The sequence below is a fragment of the Gobio gobio genome, assembly GCF_949357685.1.
Source record: "Gobio gobio genome assembly, chromosome: 1".
Classification (NCBI taxonomy): domain Eukaryota; kingdom Metazoa; phylum Chordata; class Actinopteri; order Cypriniformes; family Gobionidae; genus Gobio; species Gobio gobio.
This window is the reverse complement of record NC_137097.1, coordinates 61,390,968-61,415,471: the sequence shown is the minus strand read 5'-3', so window position 1 is coordinate 61,415,471 and position 24,504 is coordinate 61,390,968. Positions and strand designations below refer to the sequence as shown.

At 39.1% G+C, this 24,504-nt stretch overlaps 3 protein-coding genes across 3 annotated transcripts in view; all 3 read left to right on the top strand.

Moving 5' to 3' along the window:
• The window catches only part of LOC307131472 (uncharacterized protein), a 67,874-nt gene extending 45,634 nt beyond the window's left edge, over positions 1-22,240 (top strand). Inside the window, exon 11 of the transcript XR_013817173.1 lies at positions 21,896-22,240. The gene's annotated coding sequence lies outside the window, so the exon portion shown is untranslated. The remainder of the gene's footprint in view (positions 1-21,895) is intronic.
• Positions 8,572-11,155, top strand: LOC307122770 (E3 SUMO-protein ligase ZBED1-like; the record flags this gene model as incomplete). The annotated part of the gene is made up of 2 exons (XM_079810963.1): positions 8,572-8,622; positions 9,485-11,155. The coding sequence occupies 2 exons, from the start codon at positions 8,572-8,574 to the stop codon at positions 11,153-11,155; spliced, it is 1,722 nt and encodes a 573-aa protein (XP_079667089.1).
• On the top strand, positions 19,023-22,471 carry LOC307131487 (interleukin-4 receptor subunit alpha-like). The gene is made up of 8 exons (XM_079825158.1): positions 19,023-19,135; positions 19,227-19,387; positions 19,544-19,695; positions 19,793-19,949; positions 20,039-20,132; positions 20,235-20,301; positions 20,818-20,903; positions 20,996-22,471. Exons 1-8 carry the CDS (start codon positions 19,056-19,058, stop codon positions 21,261-21,263), a joined length of 1,065 nt encoding a protein of 354 aa, XP_079681284.1. The 5' UTR covers positions 19,023-19,055; the 3' UTR covers positions 21,264-22,471.
• Positions 22,472-24,504: the final 2,033 nt, after the last annotated feature.

Sequence of the window (24,504 nt, the reverse complement as noted above, 5' to 3'; positions counted from 1 at the left end):
ATGACTAAATATGACTAAAACTAACAAGGACATTTGGCACAAGACTAAGACTAAGACTAAATTAAAAATAGGTGACAAAATTAACACTACTGTGCTGACCTCACTCCATCCACTTTGATCACTTGCCTGGATGAGATAAAGGCGTGGATGAAGCAAAACTTTCTGCAGCTAAACAGCTCCAAGACTTGAAGCAATCCTAGTCGGCACTCCACTTCAGGTCCGGAATTCCGTTATCACCAGCATTGCTTTCTCTGATCAGGAAATTCCACTTTCTACATCAGTCACCAACCTGAGGGTCAGAATGGAATCGCAACTTACTTTTGAAGCTCACATCAAACATCTGTGTAAGACCTCCTTCTTCCACCTCAGAAACATTGCCAAACTTCGTCCCATACTAACACTGGCAGATGCGGAGAAGCTTGTCCACGCCTTTGTCGCCTCCAGGCTGGACTACTGCAATGAGCTCCTTATCAGGATCCCTGGCAAAAATCTCTAGAAGCTACAGTATATTCAGAAAAGCACTGCTAGGATCCTGATGAGGGTGCGCAAATACTACCATATCACCCCCATTCTTAAATCACTCCACTGGCTTCCTTTCTCACTCAGGATTGAGTATAAGATCTCCCTCCTTACTCACCAGTGCATCCATGGTGACGCACCCCCCTATCTCAAGGAACTCCTCACCACACAAACATCCACACAAAACCTCCGTTCTGTTTAAACTTTTCCTCTCAAAACTCCCACGACCAAACTCCGTACTACGGGAGATCGGGCCTTCTGCTCAGCAGCCCCCAGTCTGTGGAATGCTCTCCCTGAACACTTGCAGACCCCACAGACTAGATGCTTTTAAACGTGGTCTTAAAACCCATCTTTTTTAGCAGAGCTTTTGATTGATTTGTTACTTCTTCATTTTTCAGTTTTATTTATATTTTTTTGATTGTTTTAAATCTGTAGCACTTTGAGATTTTGTTTAATATAAAGTGTGTTACAAATAAAATGTATTATTATTATTATTATTATTATTCATCTGCTGGTCGTTAATGTGCATCATCTTTTATGACACCCGAAATGAAATGATATCATTCAACAGAATGTGTACATTTAAGTGTAGATGAGACTATGCGTCCCAACTCGCATAGGCTACAATCCGTTCTAAATAGTATTCAAAAATAGAATTAGTGTGTCCCAAATTGTAGTATGTTGAAAAGAGTATTCCAAAGATACCCGGATGGTCTGCACTCGATATTGCCCTCAACCCATTGCTAGTTGATTCGATTAAAACTACAAATGCGGTTAAAAGTGTTAAACTAAAACTACAAACATGACGGATGTGCGAGTCTGACGGATAAATAGAGAGGTTTAGATAAAGGTGTTTGAGTGAATTATCAGTATTTAGTCTGACTAAAATATATTTATTCAATGGTATCACTTGCAGCAGCAGCATTGTGAACTTTTGTACTGATAGCCTATGGTCATTAACTTTTAAATGCATCATTATATTTAAACTGCAATAAAGAGCCACAGATGGCAGATCAACGTGTTACTTTTAGGTTGTGGTATAAGTAATTTAGGCGAATTGGGACGCAACATTTTTAGTTCTGTTTTAGCAGTTCGATATCATCAACAACAAAATAATATAAACACCAAAGGCCTGTTGCCCGAAGCTAGCTGAACAAAATCTGAGTTTCAGAGTAGGTTTAGAGTTGACAAACCTGGTTTAAATCAAGTTCAACGGTCTCTCAAAGTTTTCTGTCAACTCAGGTTTAATCCAGAGTTTGCGATTAACTCTGAAGCGCATGCACCTGAAAGTGTGACACGTGCGGCAAACAGCCAATCACAGTGTCCGTTTGATTCACTTCTCGCAAAAGAGACGGTGCAATTTACTTCTCTTCTGAAGAAAATGATCATGATATTATATGCGTTTACAAAGCAGGAATAAACACTGCTGTTGCAGCGAAAGTTTGAGAAGGCAGCTAATAAAATATCTGACAATATCAATGCATGATTTGAATCAAAGAAATATGCCTAATAATTATGGGTTCCCAAAGAGCTCAAATGAATACACATTAAAAGTAATTATAATTCATATAATATAAATATAATAAATAATTAGCACAAAGCAAAAGATGAGCAGTTTGTTCACTATAAACTGCTTTAATTTGGAACGAGAGATACAGGGGTTGTGGCTTTATTGCATCTTTACTTGCAGCTTGTAGTTTGTTTCAATAATGTAGAAGAATGAAAGTTTGATTCATCTTTATTAACGTCCACCATAACAGGGTCATTCAGTTCTCACAAGTCCCCATATATCTTCACATACGTCCTTTTCACCCAAAACAGTCCAACAGTACCACTGTCTACATCCCCTTTCTTTAGCTGTGGCTCCTGAACATGAGAAACTTAAAATTACATATTTCTGCACTAACAACAGTTTTATAATACATTTGCAAATAGGACCTAGCAAACTGAACTCTGTGGGCGTCCCACAACTAAATGGATTGTCAAGAAACTGAAACATTATGCAGATCCTAAAGAACACAGTATTATTATTATTATTATTATTATTATTATTATTATTATTATTATTATTATTAACCTTTTGGATTCATTAGACTTGAGCTGCAAGTTCAGTTCATGTATTTTGTATTTGGCCTAGAGACTCTGCCGGATCTAGTGATATACATGGAAGTGACGGCTTGAACTGGTTTCTTTGCCTGTGGTACCACGTTTTGCTGGGGTACACTGATGGGAGACTTTTCTGGACTTGATTGTCTGTGTGATTGTTCTGGGGGTGTTTGTTCAGCTTTACCAATCCCTTGTATTTTGTCCATGTCTGCATCAATTGTGTATCCTGTTGTGTTCAATTCGTCAGTGTATGTGGTGCTCTTTGGAGGTTGTGGCTCCATCAGTGGCAGGATGTGGCGTCGGTTACGCCTGTATTCCTACCCTTCGGACTCCACCACATATGAGTGTGGCTCATCACACCTTCGCTTTACGATTCCCACTTTGTCATGTCCTTTTTGTGTTTGGAGTCTTACCACCTGATTTGGTGCCAGAGGGCGTAGTGGTTTTCTGGTCTTGTCATAGTAATGTTTTTGTGCCCGCCGCTTCTTTGTTAATTGTGCCTTGATGCTGGACGGGTTTTTTGCAGCTGGTTTCAGCAATTGCTTGCAGACGGGCAAAATGGTTTGAGTGCGACGGGACAACAGCCTCTGTGCAGGTGAACCAAGGGTGTTGTCTCGGGGTGTGTTTCGTAGGCCAAGCAGATTCAGGTAAAAATCTGTTCCGTCTCTCTCTGTGGTCTCTAACAGTTTATTTGCACTCCTTACAGCCCTCTCACTGAGGCCATTGGACTGAGGATACTCAGGACTGCTTGTTACATGCCGGAAATCCCAAGATCGGGCAAAGTCATGGAAAGCCTGGCTAGTATATTGGGTACCATTGTCTGAGTACAACTTCTGTGGTATGCCGTGGACTGAGAAGTGACGCATTAGCTTATTGATGACTGTCAGTGAAGACAGGTTGCTGAGTTGGTCAATTTCAAACCACCCAGAGTATGAATCAACAACCACCAAGTAATGGTGATTCTTCCATTCAAATATGTCTGTGGCGACGAGTGACCAGGGCAGGTCTGGGTCTGTGTACAGTTTTAGCGGCTCTTTTTGCTGGTGGGGCCTCAGGCTGTTACAGACGCTGCATGCCATTATGACAGCCTGGATGTCCTCATGTATTGATGGCCAGAAAACACTTTCCCTTGCCCTCCTCTTAGTGGATTCAGCTCCTGGGTGTCCCAGGTGTAGCACCTTTAGATATTCAGAGTGCAGGGCAATGGGCACGACTGCCCTGTTTCCTTTCATGATGACCCTGTCTTCGACGGTAAGTTCATCGCGGAAACTGAAGAATGGTCTCACCTCTGTGGGTACGCTGCATGGACGTCTTGGCCATCCCCGTTGAATGAAATAGGTGAGTTTCTGCAACACTGTGTCTGCAGCAGTGTATTGACGGAGCTCTTCAAGGCGCCGTGGAGATATCAGTTGGACTGTCATCACCTCAAACTCTGGCCGTTCTGACCTCTGGGGGCTGACGTTGCATCTTGGTGCCCGGGAAAGGGTGTCGGCTAAGTAGAGGTGCTTTCCTTTTTTATAGGTGAGAGTCAGGTCGAATTTTTGCAACTGTAGCATCATGCGTTGCAGGCGTGCTGGGATGGTGTAAGTAGTTTACCATTCCTAAAAAGCGCTGAAGAGCTGGCTTGTCCTCAGGGGGTAGTATTTCACTGATTGCTTTAATTTTTTTAAGGTCTGCTTTTAGTCCTTTATCTGTGAATATGTGCCCAACATAGCTCACCTCATTGAGTACGAACTTGCATTTGCTTGGATTCAGTCTCAGTTTTATCTTTCTGGCACGATCCAGTACCATTTTCAGGTTTCTTTCATACTCATCAGGATCTTTGCCACCGATTATAATGTCGTCCACGATTATACCACATGGATATCCTGCGAAGATTTGTTCCATGGCTCTTTGGAACACCTCTGAGGCTGTGCAAATTCCGAACAGCATCTTTAGGAACTTAAATCGGACGGAGAAAATTGTACGGAGAGATGAGGCATCATCCAGTCTGACTTGCCAGAAGGAGCTCTTGGCGTCAAGGACGGAAAAGATAGTGGCACCTGACATCTGGGCGGCAACTTCCTCCACCGTGCGCATAGGATGGTGGGGACGCATGAGGGCCTTGTTTAGGTTTCTGGGGTCTATACAGATGCGCACATCACCTGTCTCTTTCTTATGTGTGGCCAGCATATTTGAAACCCATTCTGTGGGCTCATCCACAGGTTCAATTACTCCCAGAGTTTGCATTCTTTGGAGCTCTTGTTCCACTTTTTTTTGCATGGCCGCTGGGATGCGACGTGGAGGGCTGACGACCGGTGTTATTTCTGGGTCTACTTTCATTGAGTATGTTACAGGTAAGTCACCGACTTCATCTTTGAACAGGTCTGCATATTCCTGAAACATTTTCTGTGACATGATGTGATCTTTTACACAGTCTAAGTGGAACACTTTACTGCTGAAGGTGACCAGTTTCATCTCTAGGCTGTCCTGTAGCCCAAGAATGGAGTGAACATTTTCTTTCACCACCTGAAACTGCAGGTTGTACTGCTGTCCATTTAGCCTGCATGATAGTGTCACTGTGCCAATTGGTCTAATCATAGATCCGCCAAATGCAACAAGATTGATTTTTTTAGTTGGCATGTGCAGTTCTTCAGCGTGTCTGAAAAGTTTGTATGTGTGTAAGGACATAATGTTACATTTCGCCCCTGTGTCCACTTTCAGATTTAGTTGTTTGTCATTAACAATCACAAAACAATGTCTTTCTTTGTCAGTTTCCCCTCCATCATCATGCAAAGACAAGCCTTCAATGGTGAATGTGTCTTCACTGTCACTGCCAGAGTCTGTTTCGGCATATAGCTGGTTTACCTGTCTGTTCGGTCTGCTTGACTTGGCGGACCTGCACTGGCCATTGAAGTGGTTCTGCTTCCCGCAGTTGTGGCACTGTTGGCCAAAAGCTGGACACTGGTCACGTTTTGCCTGATGGGTTCCCCCGCAATTCCGGCAGCCGGAGATTGATGGTGAACTTTCTTTCATAGTGCGCTTAATTTTGCTGTAGACTTTTTTATGTTTTATTTGTACAGCATCCACACTGGTGGTTAACGCAGTTTTTGGTGTGGAGAGCGTTTTGCTATGTTTTTCTGTGAGTTCGCTGATTTGGCAAATGCGTACTGCTTTGGACAGTGTTAGGTCAGTCTCTTTTAGCAGTGTGCGTCTGACACTGTCGCTACTTATTCCACAGACCAGTCTGTCTCTTATTAGTTCATTTTCCAATTCACCAAAATTGCAGTTTTTAGCCTGATTTCTCAGTGTACTCACATATGCCTCGATCGTTTCGCCAGGTTTTTGATGTCTGGTATTGAAATTGTGCCTCTCCATTATCACGTTTGTTTCAGGGTTGCATATTTCTTTGAACTTCCTTTTAAGACACTCGGGGTCCTCTCTGGATTCCGCTGGATTAACAATGTTATCATCTGCTCCTAATACGGCGGGCGCATAGGTGAATGACCGCTCCCTCTCTATAGCCTTGGGTCCTGCGAGGTTAAGGAGTATATAAGCTCTGGTTCGGGAAGGTTTATCACTGTGTGCGGCGGCAATGAAGATATCGTTTTCTGGTTCAAATTTGCGCCAATGCTCTGCCACATTTTCGTCGAAGACAAGAGGGACTTCTCAGAAGTCCCCACATATCTTCACATACGTCCTTTTCACCCACCGCCTTCTCGCGATATTTACTCCTGGTACGGTAACACTTTAGGGTCAAAACAGTCCAACAGTACCACTGTCTACAGAGCTGATTGGTCCAGTTTGGGTTTGTGATCTCTAACCAAGAATAAAACCTGCTCCAGAGCAGGTTAGCCGTGTAGTGTAAGTTACCATGGTGATGAACACTAAAATCCACCTTCTTGAGCCCGAAAAAAACAGAGTTTGCTCAAACTAATCTCGAACTTACATGGGTAGCAACTGAAACCAGCTTTGTGCAATAGATCACAGGTGTGGATTATTCATTTGGATTTTTGCAGCACCATCTGCTGGGCATTTACGTGAAGTTCAAAAACACGCTCAGCTTCCATGACATGATCAACTGAAATGACAGCAGACATTTCTACTTGTTTTCAGCAAAATCACACATTCATGGAACAAATTAGCATTGGTTTAATAGTAAGTAGTATGGGATGGCGAGGACATAACGAGTTTTTCCCCTCACATCTCACAGACAACAATAATATAGCCAGTAGGGGTGAATTCAGGGTGATTGGGACACTTTTCTGGGACTTTTTCCAAGTCATCTGCATCTCAATGGCAAAAAGTGTCCCAATCACCCAATTGACCCCTACCTATACATTCCCAAAAAGTGTCCTAAAAAGCATCTTGCTTTAACCAGAACAAATAAATCAGTCCTTTTTGCACAGAGGAGTTCATATGATCAGTGTCACGATAACATTTCTTTACAATGATTCTAAATCCTAAAGCTATAGCGCTACGCTAAGAACAGTCAAACATTTTAAAGAAATATTTGCCTATTTTCAGTCGTGTGTCATGATTTCTGATTAATATTGCTCATGATTGCCTTTAAAATCACTTATCCATGATTTCAAACCTTGGTTGCATGCCAGTTAGCCAGCAAAGGGAACATTCTCAAAACTTTGGCTAACGTAGAACGTTCAGTATGAGTTATCAGGTCATTAATAATGTTCTCACAACGTTAGCACAAAAATGTTATTCATACATTGTTCATGGAACATTTTTCTGAAATGTTTTATTTGGACAGCCTATGTTTCTTTAAAAGAGGCCTATTACTTGTTTCAGAACGTTCAAAGAACTAAAAGTCTCATCCACACTTACATGTATTATATACATATTTTGTAAGACAATGTTGCCCTCTGTTGGTATGGAATCGTAAGATGGCTGCTCGAACACATCCGGTGAGCCATCCAGTCATTTATATAGATCAGTGGTATATATAATTTCTGTCTTTGGGCTGGTTGGCTGTCAGCGTTGCTGGGCAACTCATTTAGCTCTCCCTATAACTTCCTTTTTTTTGTCATTCTTTGTCAGATCGTTGTGGCTCATGTCTGCCGTGTCTTTTCCGTCCCTTGTTCTAGTTTCTGTTCCTGTGTGTTTGCCACTCGTTCATGTTTGGATTACTTGCTTCAACCGCTGTTCCTGGAGTTCTCTCTGACTCAACTAGCCCATTACAATCAGATCCACACTGCCAGTCGTGGTCTCTAATTACTCTAACCATTATTCGTGGCCTAATGTGATTAGAGAGTCAAACTGATAACCCGAAGATTGCGGGTTTGATTATAAATAATGCCAGGAAATGACTGAGGAGCCCATGAGCAAGGCACCTAATCCCTCCCAACAAAATGGCTGCCCACTACTCCTTATGTGTGTGTGTTCACTGCTCACTGCTCCTAATGTGTGTGTGCACTAACTTGGATGGCTTAAATCTAGATGACAAATTCTGAGTAGGCTATGGGTTACCATATTTGGCCACCACATGTCACATTCACTGTTCAATGTTCACTTTCCACAGCCTGTCATCGCTTCACTGCTGTTCAACTAGACATGTGCCGGTTTTCGGTAATGCGATAAATCGCGGTAATGAATATGCACAATATTGTTATCGTGGGCACTTCAAAATACCGTGAATAATAATAGATCCGAATTTAGATTTTTAGAACGTGCATTCGCTTATTTTCCATCAACCGCTTAAACACTGCGTATATGCTGCGCAAAACACGCATGCGCACTCTGATGTAAACAATCGCTCACCTCACATGGAGAAGAAGCATGGCGGAAGGAGGAACGCTGCCGATTTATCCCCCTTCTAAAAGGGTAAAGTCAGAGGTTTGGAAATATTTTGGGTTCCAAAAAAATGCAGAGGGATTGCTGATTGAAGATAGTTTCCCTTTGTGTAAGACATGAGGACGGAAAGTGGCTGCGAAACACGGGAACACGTCTAACATGTTCGCTCATCTCCGTGACAACCATCCAGTGCAATTCAGGGAGATCAAGGTAAGAAACTTTATTTCTCATGTTGAATGCCACATAAAAAGAACGATTTGAAAGACAGGATGGCAAAATTACGTTAATTTATTTCCATTTGCTGCATAATCTTGCATCCATGTAGTTTAAGAGCTCCACTAGCTAACTTACGCTAAAGTTTGCGTCTCGTATTTTAACAACAAAAATACAATAATCAGCTAAAAGCAAGTTGTCAATATGATTTAAATGTTACATGTTATATGTGTATTTGGCTATGTAATTGTGGTGTTGATTACACACTATTGTACTGCAAGAGACTAACAATTAAAGTATAAGTAAAGTGGAAAACTTTAGCTCATCATGTTTTCCATTACTAAAATCTAGTATGGAATGACAGATGTATTTAGTTGGAAGTTGGAACGTGGGTTATATTGGTAACACTTTACAATAGGGTTGTATTTAGTTAACATTAGTAAATGCATTAGTTAACATGAACTAACCATGAGCAACACCTCTGTTCAGCATTAGTTCATGTTTGTTAACATTAGTTAATAAAAATACAGCTATTCATGTTTTGTTCATGTTAGTTCCCAGTGCATTAACTAATGTTAACAAGATTTGAATAAAATATTAGTAAATGTTGAAATTAACATTAACAAAGATAAATAAATGCTTTAAAATGCAGTTCATTATTAGTTCATGTTAACTAATGTAGTTAACAAATTTTAACTAATGAACCTTATTGTAAAGTGTTACCGTTATGTTTAATCTAACAAACAAAAAAACACAAATTTCCAGTTAGCATTACTTTGGCTGTATTCTCTGTCTGAACAGCATCTTTTATTTACATTTTCAAAGGTATGAAGTAATATTTGTCTTCCCTATTTTACAGAGTAGCCATGCATCTAGCAGTACTGGTTCATCTTCAGCTGAAGCCATCGTTCAGCCAACAGTCAAAGAGGCATTCCAGCATCAGGCTTCATATGCACCCTCATCTCATCGATCCAAGGAAATCAATCATGCCATAGCATATTGTATTGCTAAGGACATGATGCCAATTCACACAGTAGCAAAACCAGGATTTCAGAAACTGATGAAGACGACAGTTCCACTTTACAAAGTTCCCTCACAGAAGTTTTTCTCTAAGACAGAATTACCCAAAATGTACAACAGTCTAAAAGAGGATGTTGGCAAGCGAATAGCCCAGGGAAAATGGTATGCAGCAACTACTGACCTATGGACCAGCAGTGGAGGAAGTGGTCATCCATACATCAGCTTCACCATTCACTACCTCACAGATTGGAAACTTCAATCAAACTGCCTGGAAACACAATTCTTTCCAGAAGACCACACTGCTGAAAATATCAGGGAATTTTTTGATAACATGTTGCAGGAGTGGGGCATCAACAAAGAGCGTCTTGTCAGTATTGCAACTGATAATGCTACAAACATGAAAAAGGCATTCCAGGGTGACACCACCTTCCCCAGCCAGTGGCTTGGGTGTTTTGGCCACAACTTGAATCTGGCCATTTCTAAAGCTCTGAAAAATCAGAGGGTGGACACAGCTGTCCGAAGCTGTCGACATTTGGTGCAGGGATTTTCAAGAAGCTGGAAGAGAAGAAGAGAGCTCAGAAATAAACAAGAGGCCTTAAGGGTCCCTCAGAAGTCGCTCATCCATGATGTAGTCACTAGATGGGGATCGACACAGAAAATGCTGCAGAGGTTTATTGAACAACAGCAGGCAGTCTCTGCTGTTCTGGCAACTGAGAGAGGGGCATGGCATTTGATGCCAAAGGATGCAGATATTGCAGTCATTGAGCAAGTCTTGCAAATCCTTCAACCACTCAGTGCTTTTACTGATGCTTTGGCTTCAGAGAGCAGAGTAAGTCTGTCAGCCCAGAGGCCGGTGCTGAGTCACATAATCTCAGATATTCTCGAGGTAAAAAATGAAGACAGTGCCCTCACCAAAGACCTGAAGAGGGTAATGAAGTCAGATCTTGAGTCCAGGTACACTCCTGAAGCAAAGAAGGTGATGGACTTGACAAGCTTTGTTGATCCCCGGTTTAAGGGCAGCTTTTCTGATGACCTTAATGTCACGGTCAACTGCTGCATTGAGGAAGCCTCAAAACTGTCAGAGATGACAACGAGTGAGGGAGCTTCCCATACGGAGCAAAGCAGCACAACCCCCCCACCCACCTCTGAAAAACAAAGTTTGGCCACCCTGCTCAACAAAATCACCTCCACAAGGCAGCAGAGGGCAGAGGAGCAGGAGGGTGAAGGCAACCTGAGCATTAAGTCAAAGACTGAAGCTGAGATAAAAGTGTATCTTTCTGGGCCACTAATAAAATCAGAGGCAGATCCATTGCAGTGGTGGAGTTTGCATGCTGAAGAACTACCTCATCTTGCTACAGTGGCTGAGAAGTTTCTCTGCATTCCTGCAACAAGTGTTCCTTCAGAGAGGGTATTTAGTGCCAGTGGACACATTCTCTCACCTCAGCGTTCAAAGCTCAAGCCAGAAAAAGTGAACATGCTCACATTCTTGCACTTTAATCTGGGGGACTAAAACATGCCAGCCCAGAAGAGATACCAGGAATTGGTTGAAAATGTTTATTGTTGATTGTTTATAGTAGTGTTTTTTTGCTCTTAAATCTATTTAAAAGCATATAACAAGTTGTTTTTTTGCAGTTTGCACATTATTCTCTTTCAGTTTACTTTTATATTGTGTATTGCTTTATTTATATTTATTGGTATTTAAATATTTGAGGTACTTTTTGTAATTTAAAAAGTTATTAAAGTTGTTATAGAATCATTATTGATTCTTTACAGTTGTTCTTTTTCTCTTAAATCTATTTAAAAACAAATAACAAAAGTAGTTATTTTGCAGTTTGCACTTTCTGTTTGATACAATTACTCATTTTATACATTTGTATTGTTTTATTTATATTTTTTAAATGTTTGAGGTACTTTAACTACTAAAATGCTTTTTGTTATTTAAAAAACGTTATTAAAGTTTCTAAGTGGACAACCCTGAAGTTTGTTTATCTTTTTAACCCATTTCTCTTGTGCAATTAAAATACCGTGATAATACCGTATACCGTGATAATAGCTCAATCAATTAATCGCAGCTTGAAAAATTGATACTGGCACATGCCTATGTTCAACTATGTCTGACCATTGTTTTTCTCTGAGTTTATGTTGTTAAACTCTCTGTATGATTGCATTCACTTGGATCCAGTTGTTATTTCCTGACAGGCTGCCGCTATCATTAATGTTAACTGTTCAACCAACAACCCAGAGATAAATAGCCACGTATGAATTTTCTTAAAAAATAAGACTATGCAAATTAATATACCTTACGTAAACTTTTCTACAATGTTTTTTTACCAATAATACAAAAAAAATATATATATATAATTATTGTTGTAGTTAAACCATGGTAATCACAAATTAAACATGGGTTTGCTACACTAACCATAGTTTGTGGTATTTGTTGTAAAACTGTGGTTATACAAAAATTAAGTAGGCCTACATGTCATTAGATTATAGTACATTTTAAAATACTCGTAATCAGACGACATGTTGTTCTCACAATGGCAGTAAAGTATTCATAATTTACTGCCATAATATCCATATAAAACCTACTGCTTATATGCGTTCAAAAGGTCTTCGCACACAACAGACTCGCAACGGGGGCGTGGCATCATCACGATGGTGGCGCTCCATCTTGATGTCGGCACAAACCTAGCGCGCGCCTCCTGCGCTCTCCGTTGGGTTGTTCTTTGAAACGACAGAGGACGACTCGGGGTAATTTTTCTATAAACCATCATGAAATAGTGTCGAGAAGAACATACACGACAATGTTTACTTTAGTAAACTTGACCAAAACAGTTAATGGCATCCCTACACTGCTGTGGATGTTGTTAACTTCATTAATGTGTTTACTGTGATAATGGACTGCGGATGGGAGTTGGATTCGGTATTCGGTTTCGGATTCGGCCGAATCTTAACCAGTGGATTCGGTATTCGGCCGAACCCCAAAAATCTGGATTCGGTGCATCCCTAGTTCTCAGACATCATAGCTCTGCTAGCAGGTCAGCCGTGGGAGATTCCTCTGAGGAGGGATCTCCTGTCTCAGGCAGGGGGCACGATATTTCACCCTCTGCCGGAGATATGGAACCTCTGGGTCTGGCCCCTGAGGGGGCCAGATACCTAGAGGCTGGCCTGCCGGCGGATGTGGTTGAGACCTTACTGAGTTCCAGGGCTCCGTCTACAAGGAGACTGTACAGCCTCAAGTGGAATGTGTTTTCCACTTGGTGTAGAGAGCGTGAGGTGGACCCAGTTAACTGCCCAGTGGCTTCAGTGCTGGAGTTCCTCCAAGATCGTTTCTCTGCAGGGCTTACCCCGTCCACACTCAAGGTGTACGTGGCTGCCATTGGGGCTTTCCACACACCGTTGGGTGATGGGCCTTTGGGTAGGCACCAGTTGGTTGAACGGTTCCTCCGTGGGGCTCGTGGCTCGTTCCAGAGTCCCAACATGGGATCTGGCAGTGGTTCTCGAAGGATTGGCTGAGGCCCCCTTCGAGCCGCTAGAGTCAGCAGACCCAAAGAGCTTGACCCTTAAGATCGCCTTTCTCTTAGCCTCTTAGCCTTCTCTGAGGAGGGTGGGGGACCTTCAGGCCTTGGCGCTTACGCCGACTTGCCTGGAGTTTGCCCCTGGCGAAGTGAAGGCCATCTTACACCCTAGGGCCGGTTATGTGCCCAAGGTCTGCACCTCCGCGGTCTGCAGTTAGATTTTCATTTTGTTATTTATATCTTTTGCATTAGTGTGCCAATAGGAAATATTAGTTTACATTTCCAAACTTTTCTTTTGCCCTTCACTGTAATAATCAAGTCAAGTCAAGTCAACTTTATTTATGTAGCGCTTTTCACAATGGCGATTGTTTCAAAGCAGCTTCAGAGTGTTAAACAGGAAAATAATGCAACATAATTTGATCCGGCTATACAGACTCTTTGGAGAAAACAGTGATGTCATCAGCCCATTTCAATTATCATGTGGTGTCTTTTTCACAAGTTATTCGCACTTCTAAAAAATGCTTTAAATTGAGAATGTTTTCAAAAATAATGTCATTAACAGTTGTTGGTAACGCTTTACAATCAGGCTTCATTGTATTATCTAACAGGAACTAACCACGAGCAATACATTTGTTTATCTTTGTTAACGTTAGTAAATAAAAATGGTAACACTTTACAATAAGGTTCATAAGCTAACATTAGTTAACTACATTAGTTAACATGAACTATGAACTGTACTTATAAGGCATTTGTTAATCTTTGTTCAAGTTCATTTCAACATTTACTAATGCATTATTAAAATCTTGTTGACATTAGTTAATGCACTGTAAAATAACATGAGCTAAACCACGAACAGCTGGATTTTTTGTTAACTAACGTTAACAAAGATTAACTAATGCTGAAGGTGTTGTTCATGGTTAGTTCATGTTAACTAATGCATTAACTAATGTTAACTAATAAGTGTTACCATAAAAATACAGTCATTCATGTTTTGTTCATGTTATTTCATTTTTTTGTTTTGTTTTTTGTCTACAATCTCTCCGTCTAATCCCAGGTGGACTCGATGATGGTAAGATCCGACCTCAGTGCAGGCCATTCTGTTTCAGACTACCTGTGCATACGAAAATCTATCCATCCATCCATCCTTTCTTTCTTACTGGCACACTAAAACAAAATATATACATATTTTAATTACCTTATAAAGCACACGTTGTCCCTTGTTTGCTTTTGTCACTGCCACTCTCCAACTCACTCCTGATGACTCCATAAGCTTTTTCACCCATTCCTTCACTTCACAAACTTCTGTCAACTCAATTCTGAAAGACGTCTCAAAACTTGTGTGGTCCAGGTGTGATTGGCCTTTTGGAGTGCACAAATGATAGGTGCAGAAATGATAATTGTACCCGGGAGGTAACAATTTCTGTGAATTAAAAAGAAATGTTAGCCACCCTGCTATGTAAAGCTGGCAAAGAGTTCCAAATATTTTAACTGAGATGGCCCTAACGCTTTGACACATAACAGTAAACAAAGTTTATTAAAATAATAAATCATATTACAATTATCAGAAAGGTGTTACATCAAATTAATGAAATTAAAATTCGTAACCTTCAGAAGGATTGGTCTTCATCACAGCCAGAACAAGCGCCCTCCACTGAGGGAGATCGAAATTCATACGATAAGATAAAATAAGTTAAAATTAATTATATAATAAGCATACTTAAAACCTACAAATACTTCTAATAATTAAATAATACTGAAACGCGAAAAAAGGACAAATCTCACCGTTTGTTAGCAACGGGTCCATCACCGACCTTGCTGATCTAAACTTTTCTCCTCAGGTGACAACGTGACAGAGGCGACCAATGAAATCGAGTCATAGACGTGAGGGGCGTGGTTTGCGCTTAACTGGTTATGGGGGAAAAAATCACGCGTTCAGTAAAGCTCAGTCCGCCATAGCCAAAATCCACGATGCAGTTGCGATTAAGAAAGTATATTGAAACTATAATGCGTGAAGCTTCTGGCAATTGTATGTGTTCGTTCGTGAGTGAAACCGTATTAGTCTACTTCTTAAGTAGTCTAATTTAGTTTACTTTGCAACGTACGGACTAAAGAAGGTATGAAAGCGTAGCAAAATAGGCTGTTTTTCGAAAGATAATAGGTTTTTGCTATTTTAACATTTTATCTCGTAAGATTGGACATGAGAAGGTAATTGTGTTTTTTACAACAGGACGAGGACGGACACAATGTTTTCCACAGTTCTTCTGAGTCAGATCCTCCTCACGCTGCTCTGCCAGACACTTTGTTGTGGTAAGTTATTTTTGTAGAACTCGTAGGCCTAAATCACAGTCTAATTCTAAAACGCGTGTACTTGTACAGTAATCTTTGTAAGAACCAGTTTTAGTTTCTTAACAAACTAAGACAAAGTGAGTAGTGTGACAAAGTGAGTTTGTCCTCACTTTTTGACAGGCTGTTTGAGGGAGTATGGGGGTAGATTTGTTGCATTATTCCAAACAAATAGATTGTTATCCACAAATAAATGTAAAGAGATTCACAAAAATGAAATAAATTCACAAATAAATAGAATGAGATCCACAAATATATGCAGGAGTTTCACAAAAATGAATTAGATTCACAAATAAATACATTGACATTTGTGAATAAAAAAAATATCCACACATATGTTTTTATGTCACAAACACAACTCTGCCTTGCATTCATTTGTGAATCTCTTCCTGTGCATTTGTGAATCGCTTCCTCTGCATTTGTGGATCGCTTCTTGCACATTTGTAAATCGCAGCACAGCGCGTGGATTTTGAAACATTTCTAGCGTTTACACTCAAACAAATCCACAAATAGGTAGACTCCACCCACCGTCTACTTGAGCCAATCAGATAACGGCCATATTGTGCTGACTAGAGCCATAGAGCTCTCACTAGTTCTAAACATCTCCGCGCTGTCAGTCTGTTTTAATAGGATTTAGCAGGATAGACAGCATTTTCACTGTATTTGCAGCGATTTCTGTCGAATATTAACACAATATGTGCATTGACTTCGATTAGGCTTTACAGTAGCATTTTATTTTGGGGAGAGATAAAGAAAAGACAACGTTAATCTTTTTTTGAGTGATCTGGTCATTTTATTTGGGTCATGACAGTACAACATATTACATCGTTGAGTATTGTAGTCAATCACGGGCATTTCTGTTGAAAATAATAACCAATCACAGTGTTTCCCACACATAGACTAACTTTTTTTTTAACGCTATATAAAACGTTCAGCTGCATTTCCTTTCCCTGCTCTCCCTCCGTCTCTCTGTCACTCACGCGCGTCTCTCGCTCTCAAATTGCCAAACCTGCTTTTGATATGAAACAAAGTCTAAGCGTTTACATTTTTTTAAGTTTTAAAACGAAATTCAAACAATAAAAAGTGGTGTGGCACTAATGAGTAAAGTCAGAGGCGTTGAAAAACTACCTGCTCTCATCTCCCAGCGGTCACGTGGTTCATGGAGCTCTCCAGAAGCTTTTGACTGAAAGATCTCAGAGAATCTAAAAACTGTTGAAATGACAGATAGCATCTGGATATAGTAGCTGTTGCAGTGGTGCTCACGTTATCTAACTGAAGTCTAACGAGATATTATATAACACTAAACATTACCTCTAACGTGCTTCACAAAATACATCTTCTATCAAAATTCCTGAGAGGTCAACTAATGTCATAAAATCTCAAAATATGCAGTAATTTCATCAGTTTTCCAGGAGTGTGCTTGAGATAACCTACACTGAAATGAATGGGGTTCAGGGTTCAATGCTGGAACTATTATTGGTCACTCCATGACGCTCTTTAAGTCTATGGGAGTGGTAACTAACGGCTCTGGACAAAACGTGATTGGTTGGAGCGAGAATGTGCTACGATTGGTCAGCACAATATGGCCGTTATCTGATTGGCTCAAGTAGACGGTGGGTGGAGTCTACCTATTTGTGGATTTGTTTGAGTGTAGACGCTAGAAATGTTTCAAAATCCACGCGCTGTGCTGCGATTTACAAATGTGCAAGAAGCGATTCACAAATGCAGAGGAAGCGATTCACAAATGCACAGGAAGAGATTCACAAATGCACAGGAAGAGATTCACAAATGAATGCAAGGCAGAGTTGTGTTTGTGACATAAAAACATATGTGTGGATATTTTTTTTATTCACAAACTCAATGTATTTATTTGTGAATCTAATTCATTTTTGTGAAACTCCTGCATATATTTGTGGATCTCATTCTATTTATTTGTGAATTTATTTCATTTTTGTGAATCTCTTTACATTTATTTGTGGATAACAATCTATTTGTTTGGAATAATGCAACAAATCTACCCCCATAAGGGAGTGGTTAAAGGGACTTGGGATTGGGTTAGTTTTTAATATAAATGTCCTCACAAAGATAGCCATATACACAAATATGCTATATATTTAGGCTACATTTTGCACTTCTGGTAGATGCCAAACTGCATTTCGTTGCTGTGTACCTGTACTATGCAATGACAATAAAGTTGTATCTATCTATCTATCTATATACAAACGTGTGTTTGTCACAATCAGGGGCGTAAATCACGGGGGGGACAGGACCCCCCCAATCTGAGGGCCCCCCCCCCCCAAAAAAAAAACCATGCTGAGTATTGTAAATAATATAATGATATATACTTAAAATAAATGTGTAAGTAGTAAAACAATACAAAAGCAAACGGGACAAAAAATGCGTTTAAGTTTAGAAACATTTTGAGTCCCCCCCTTTGCCCCATAGTGGTTCGATCCACCGCGCACCTCAACTAACGTTACCAATTGAACGTAAAAAAAACTACCACCACAAGTTTGGGGAGAGAACAAAGCTCTTCAGACAGCAGTTGTGAAACTCCAGTAAGCTGTCAATGCTATTTTATTCACTTTAAACATCAGATGAAGTGACTCTTTTCTCTTTAATACAGATTAGGCAAAACACTGTTAGTGTCACTTGCCCACCGCGGCACCGCCCCGGGCCACCGTTGTTTTCATTTTTATAGTAATACAATAATTTTGTTTAGTTAGAGAACAGACACAACAATTAAAAACTGAACGTGTCTGCTTAATACAGCACGAGCCAAACGAGAGTCAGATTTCATTCATCATTAGAGCAAACAGCTGACAGACAAGATGATCGCGGAAGTTTTGGTTTCAAAGCGAAATGTAAAAGTGCCTATTTAAGGGAGTGTGTCATTGTACTGTTTTCTTGCTGTGTTTTTCATTAAGAATAATAGGCTAATGAACCCATAATTCAAGCAACCCACCCTCGAATTGGCGCTAATTCTAAATCTAAAGAATATGCGCGCGGCGCTGTGTCAGATCTGTGTTGGGTTTTGCTCAATATGATAATAAGTGGCAGATCAGAGGGCTTGCTGCAGTTGAATATCTAAAGATCTGAATATCATAGTATAAAATACTATGTGGAGGATGCAAGATAATTTTAAATAATATGACTGTGTGGTGAACCTTCTCATATTTAAACAACTATTGCTTTGTGTTGTTGGTCAGATAAAAAAACGGACATTAGATAATTATTCAGTGCACCAAAACGCCAAATAAGCAAAAAAATTTTTTGTTTTTTTTGTGGTACACATATCCTTACAAGTACGATTTTGGCTATATTATTTGTGTCCCCTTCAAAAATTGCTCTTGAGAAATTTCATGTTTATCGTCCCCCCCAACTGTTAGATAAAATTTACGCCCCTGGTCACAATCACTCTGAAAACAACTTCTACTTGGTCATTTGTGACAGTGTCTTCACTTCTTCTTTTATTCTCCATCGCTAAAAAAAAAAAACCCAGAACCCACAGAGGAGGACTTTAAGTGTTTCAATGACTACGAGACCGAAATGAAGTGCAGTTTCGAGTCTGACGGCCTCATAAGTTGCTCTGAATACAAACTCAACATCACACACCCTGTAGTAGATTGGTAAGTGTTTGGTTGATTTCTCTATAACTATAACTAAAAGTATTTACTGTTCATTTAGCTATCAATGACACGATTAACTCTAATATTGCAGGTTTCTAACATATACATGCATCTTCGAGAGAAGTCAACACAGTGCCAGTTGTGAATGCAAAATTGAAGTCCAAGGGTTTGTTTTAACAGAGATATTCTCTACCACACTTCTAAAAGGAACAAATGTTTTATTAGCCAAAACATTCGAGACAGGGAATTTCAGTGAGTATAATTGTTGTCTATATGTTCATGTTAAGCTTTTTCTTTAAGAGATTACGTAAAATGTGCATGCTTTTTCAGTTCTGAATGAAGAAATCTAAATTAAAGTTTCATCCGACCATATAACTTGCTTACAACTGTGATTTTCATTTTCTGCAGTCAAACCAAAAACTCCAGTCGTATCAGTGCAGAAGACTGAAAAAGGAAATTTTTATGTAACTTGGGATAACCAGTATAAGAAAAAAGGAAAATTTTTTGCAGATAATTTGAGAATACATCTGACCTATAGGATTGAAGGAGGACATGAAACAGTAAGGGAGATGGTATATAAATTGTATGAAATATATTCATGCATATTCACACAAAGATGTATCATAAAGAAATTAAAGACAAACATTGTCCATACAGATTTCCAAAACGGTGTCAAACTCCCAGCCATTGTATGAGATTGTGGGCGCACATCTCCAGCCAAACACCAACTACATTCTGACAGCAAGAATGAGCACAAACTATAACGAACACAAGATATTGAGTGACGAGAGCGAACCAGTTGAGTTCACCAGCTGTAAGTTTATGTATTTTGTTCTCAGAGTTATCACTGTGTGTGTTTTAATGCTCTTTAATAATCTGGATCAATCTGTATGTGCTCCACAGCCTCATCTCCACATGAATTAGTCAAAATGGTGTTTCCAGCTCTATGTGTTGGTTTAATCATCATCATTTATACTATCTTCATCTACGTTTCGAGGTGAGGTCTCCATTTTGTGTCTCGCAATCATTCGACATTTTGCTATTAATTTGTGCATCCTTGACAAATTTTGTTCTGACACACTTTACTTCCTCATTACAGGATGAAGATGAATTGGTGGGACAAAATCTCCAAGCCAAAAATAGATGCTAATCTTGGAGAAGAGAAGGTGGGAGAAACATAAAATCATGCAATAGACACTTTTCACATTCCCAGGTTTCTCCGAAGCGGAAGTTGTCAAAGTTGGGTTAACTTTTATAGCGGTGAATGAGAGTATACATTTAATATATTTTTGTCTCCCCATTTGCTCAAAGAGCAAAAGAAAAACTTCACAATAGTGATTTCACAACTTTCAAAAAGAGGGGAAAAATAGAGTGGGATTGATAACGGCAGTGAAAAGAGAAAGATGTTAATTTTTACCATCACTCCCATAGACGCTGTATTAGAAACGCCCTCACAGCAGCGGTAACTTGTTTTTTGTAATTTGATGCAAAAGTAATGTAATACAAAGTATTAGTGTTATAAATGTTCATACATTTAAAAAGAACTTTGCAGGATTTAAGATATTGATGAAAAACGCATTAAAACGCGTGAAAGGGGTCTATAGCCATCAATAATCCTAATACATAATTTATGCAGATCAAAATTTTTGCTTACTAACCCTATTTCTTTTCTTTTTTAATAGGGTCATATTTTGCCGCCTTCCCGTATGAACCTCTCCCCAATCCATGTAGATATTCCGAAACTGGACTTTCAGGAGAAAAAGAAGTTGTACGTTTTTCCGAGAACCTCAGAAACGAATGACAGACTAGCATCATTCTAATTCTGATTAATAATGCCTCAACATGTTTGTCTCTCTACAGGATCTCGGCGTCATCAATAGATACAGACAATGAGAAAAGTTCTCACAGTGTTGAGTCAGCGGCAGACGATTATGGCCAGGCTGGCTTTGGTTCTGGTAGTGACAAGGAGAATTGCAGTGCGATCAACATTTCATCACGTGTCAATCATGCCCTGGGTGAAGATTTCAAATCCTTTTTTACAAACAACACACCCAGCAATGAGGGCACTGCGATGGTAGTCAAGAGTGTTGGTATCAGTTCCTCAAAAGACCGCAACCGTGCAAACTGAGATTTGCAAAAATGCACTGGCTCATCGGTTTCGTTCTTGGAATATAATTCCTGTCAATCCAACAAGAGGAAGAGGGGCATTGAAAAGATTAGCTGTGATAACTGTCCCGCTAAAGATGCTATGGAAGACTGTTATCAGTGCTTCAGCAGTGTTGTGAACCAGGGAAATGATCCAGATGCTGATGTTCGCTTGAAACTTTTAACTTTTAAATGATGCTGAGGAAAAGTTAATTGTGAAAAAGCCACTTTATCCTTCTCTGTTGGTCCATGATGGCAGCGTCACACCAAGTGATGGTGGATATCAGGCTTTCGAAGGCTTAACAAAGAGCACAGAAGGACAGTGGAGCACGAGCATCAGAACTGAACAAGCGCTTAATGAATGTGGAGCGCTGAAATTCCCCCACAGCACCGGCCAAGATCCCACATCTTCTTTGAATTTCTCACCCATTATTCAAATAGACATGTCCTATCAGTCTGTCTAACTGCGCTCTACATAACTGAAACATTTATATTTTTTTTATGTAATTTGTATTTGTTCCACATGCATCACCCATGAAACTATGACCAGTAATAACTGTCTTTAATTTCCAATTCTTTGTTGGTGTACAGAGAATTGCTTGAATGCTTTAAGAGGTCATGTATTACCATTTTGACATTTCTATGATTTTATTGTTTGACGCACGTCTTAGTCATTCAGTAACATTTGATAATGTACATTTTACATTTTTTTTTTATTGCAATCTCTATAGTGTTTTTCCATTGTTTAAATTTTTTCTACAAGAATACAAAGTACGTTTTAGATTTAGATGTGGATGACTCAAATATAATATATACTGTATACTTTTAATATAATTTCTCATAAACTCCCCCGTTAATGACTTTTTTTAATGATCATGATTAATGATTACTTTTTAACCCGCAACACTGGGATATCAAGTGCATCAAAATTGTATAAAATTAAAAATGTGACATACTTGTACGTACATTTATTATTGTGAAAAGTGAAAAGCTTCATCTTCACAATTCTTTTTCTTACGCAGAGATTTAATCGATAGTATGCATAAGTCTAAATTATAATGAAGAGGTAGCAATAATTACTAAATTATGAGCACTTAAAAAGCTGACATAAATAATAAAAAGATACTTCAACCTAATGGTCAGTGAATATGCCCATGTAAATAGAAACAAATAAACAGACATTAACACGTTTACTTTTTCTTTATTGAAATGTGTTAAAACATCAAATAAGCCAAAAAAGTTAGAATGTTTTGTGTTGATTGTCAATTAACAAAATTCAAAGATCACACTGAATATAAAAACGAATACTTTAATATGACACATAAATGACTGCATAACTGCAATCTAATGAAATGTAGGTTTTTGATTGGCTAGTGTATTGTACAAATGTAAAAAGACATGATGCAATGTAATCCAAACATACAAAGAAGCCCACGGACATTTTGTGAGAGCTTTTTTACACATTAAAAACATATCAAATGCAGCCTGAACTACATTACACCTGTAAAGATAACGCAGCGAATACTGACAAGCACATTCTGGGAAATGCAGTGATGTTCTTCACTTGACAGAAATCCCAACAGCCTTCTGCAGCACACATAACACGGTATGTGCTGGTGTAATGTTGTAATGTTTATTATTATTGTAGGCAAATAAATCATATAGGAGCCAGATTTACTGAACCGGTTACAAAACCAGTTCTCATACAAATGTACACCTAGACAATCATTACTTCATTAACACAGTATTGGTTTACTACAAACAGCACCTGTGTGTTGTATGAAGATAAATAGTCAAGACGACATATGTCTTTAAGATCTTTGTGTATAGATTCTTGTTTAAACCGGTTCTAACGGTCTTCTGACAAAGTTCTCAGGGCAGATGAGATCACATGACTAAGGGGTAAACATTTTCTGAACCAGCTTGTCTGGTATGGTTTTCAGGTAACGACTGCACAGTTAAAGTTTCACAATAAAGAACACAGAATGTATATACAGTGTAAAATAATTTTTGAGAAGAAATCTGAAAGCGGATTAACATAATTAGCTATTCAGAGCTATATATAAAAAAACACAATCATACAGCAGGACCCTGAGAGAAATGCATCAACTAAACTGAAATGACACAGCTCCTCTTTGTGTGGCATTTCAAATCCTATATATATCAGGGTCAGTTACGGTGGGAGGAAATCAAAATCTCGATGAATATTTGAATATTTTACCTCGATTGCGATTAATGTTAATGTTTTTTTTGCTTTTTTTTTTGCCCTCATAGTTCAGACATGGTTTGTATGCCTGTAAATATGCTCAACTATTAAAGGTGGGATATTTTTTTCTAATGAAAAGGTGCATTTCTTTGTGATTTTAAAATACTTGAAGGAAACGAATCACTTTCAGCAGTCATAACATTTCTTAGAGATTTCTGTTTCTTGTGAAGCTGTGCATTGTAGTTACTTCAAAAGTAGACAAATCTATGCTATAACGGTTGGGTTTCTAAAGCTACTTTAGTGATGAATCACTGGACAGAGAGCCAATGAGTTTCTGCGCAGTAATTCATTTTAAGGGGCATTTTTTACCCTTTGTGAGGGAAATTTTTATAATTACCTTATTAAATGTATCTGTTTTATGTCAAATACTAGTAGCATTTTATTTTACAGTCCTGTTCCCCATGTACATACTATGTTATTATAGTAATTACAATAACTGGGTATAACTAGGTACTAACCCTGAACCTACTCCTAAACCTAATCCGTGCAATTACCTTATATTACCCAGTACTTTCTTAGGTAAGTACACTGAAAGTACACATACTGTAAAATAAAGTCCAGCCCAGATACTTACATTTAACCACATCAAAATACTGATTATTGCAGTTAATATTGTAATAATGATTAGTAATGTTGATTAATAGAATGTTTTTTGGGGATGCAAGTCATATTCTTGCTATCCGGTTGTTAAGTCTGACGTCACGTGGCAGCAAAAAATATATATAATCATAACCTTTATCTCCATATCAAAATTCCAGATGGTCAGACAGTGATTCATCTTTTATAAAACGTTAAAATATTAATATCTGTGACGCTGTGAGCACAGAGACTGTTGTGTAGACTGTAACTTTTTAAAATGTTTGATGTTTAATATGAATAAATAGCGCTCATAAACGGCTGTCGATGGCATTCTCAAGTGAAACGAGTTGAAGCTTGAACCCAGAAACGGCATTCCTTA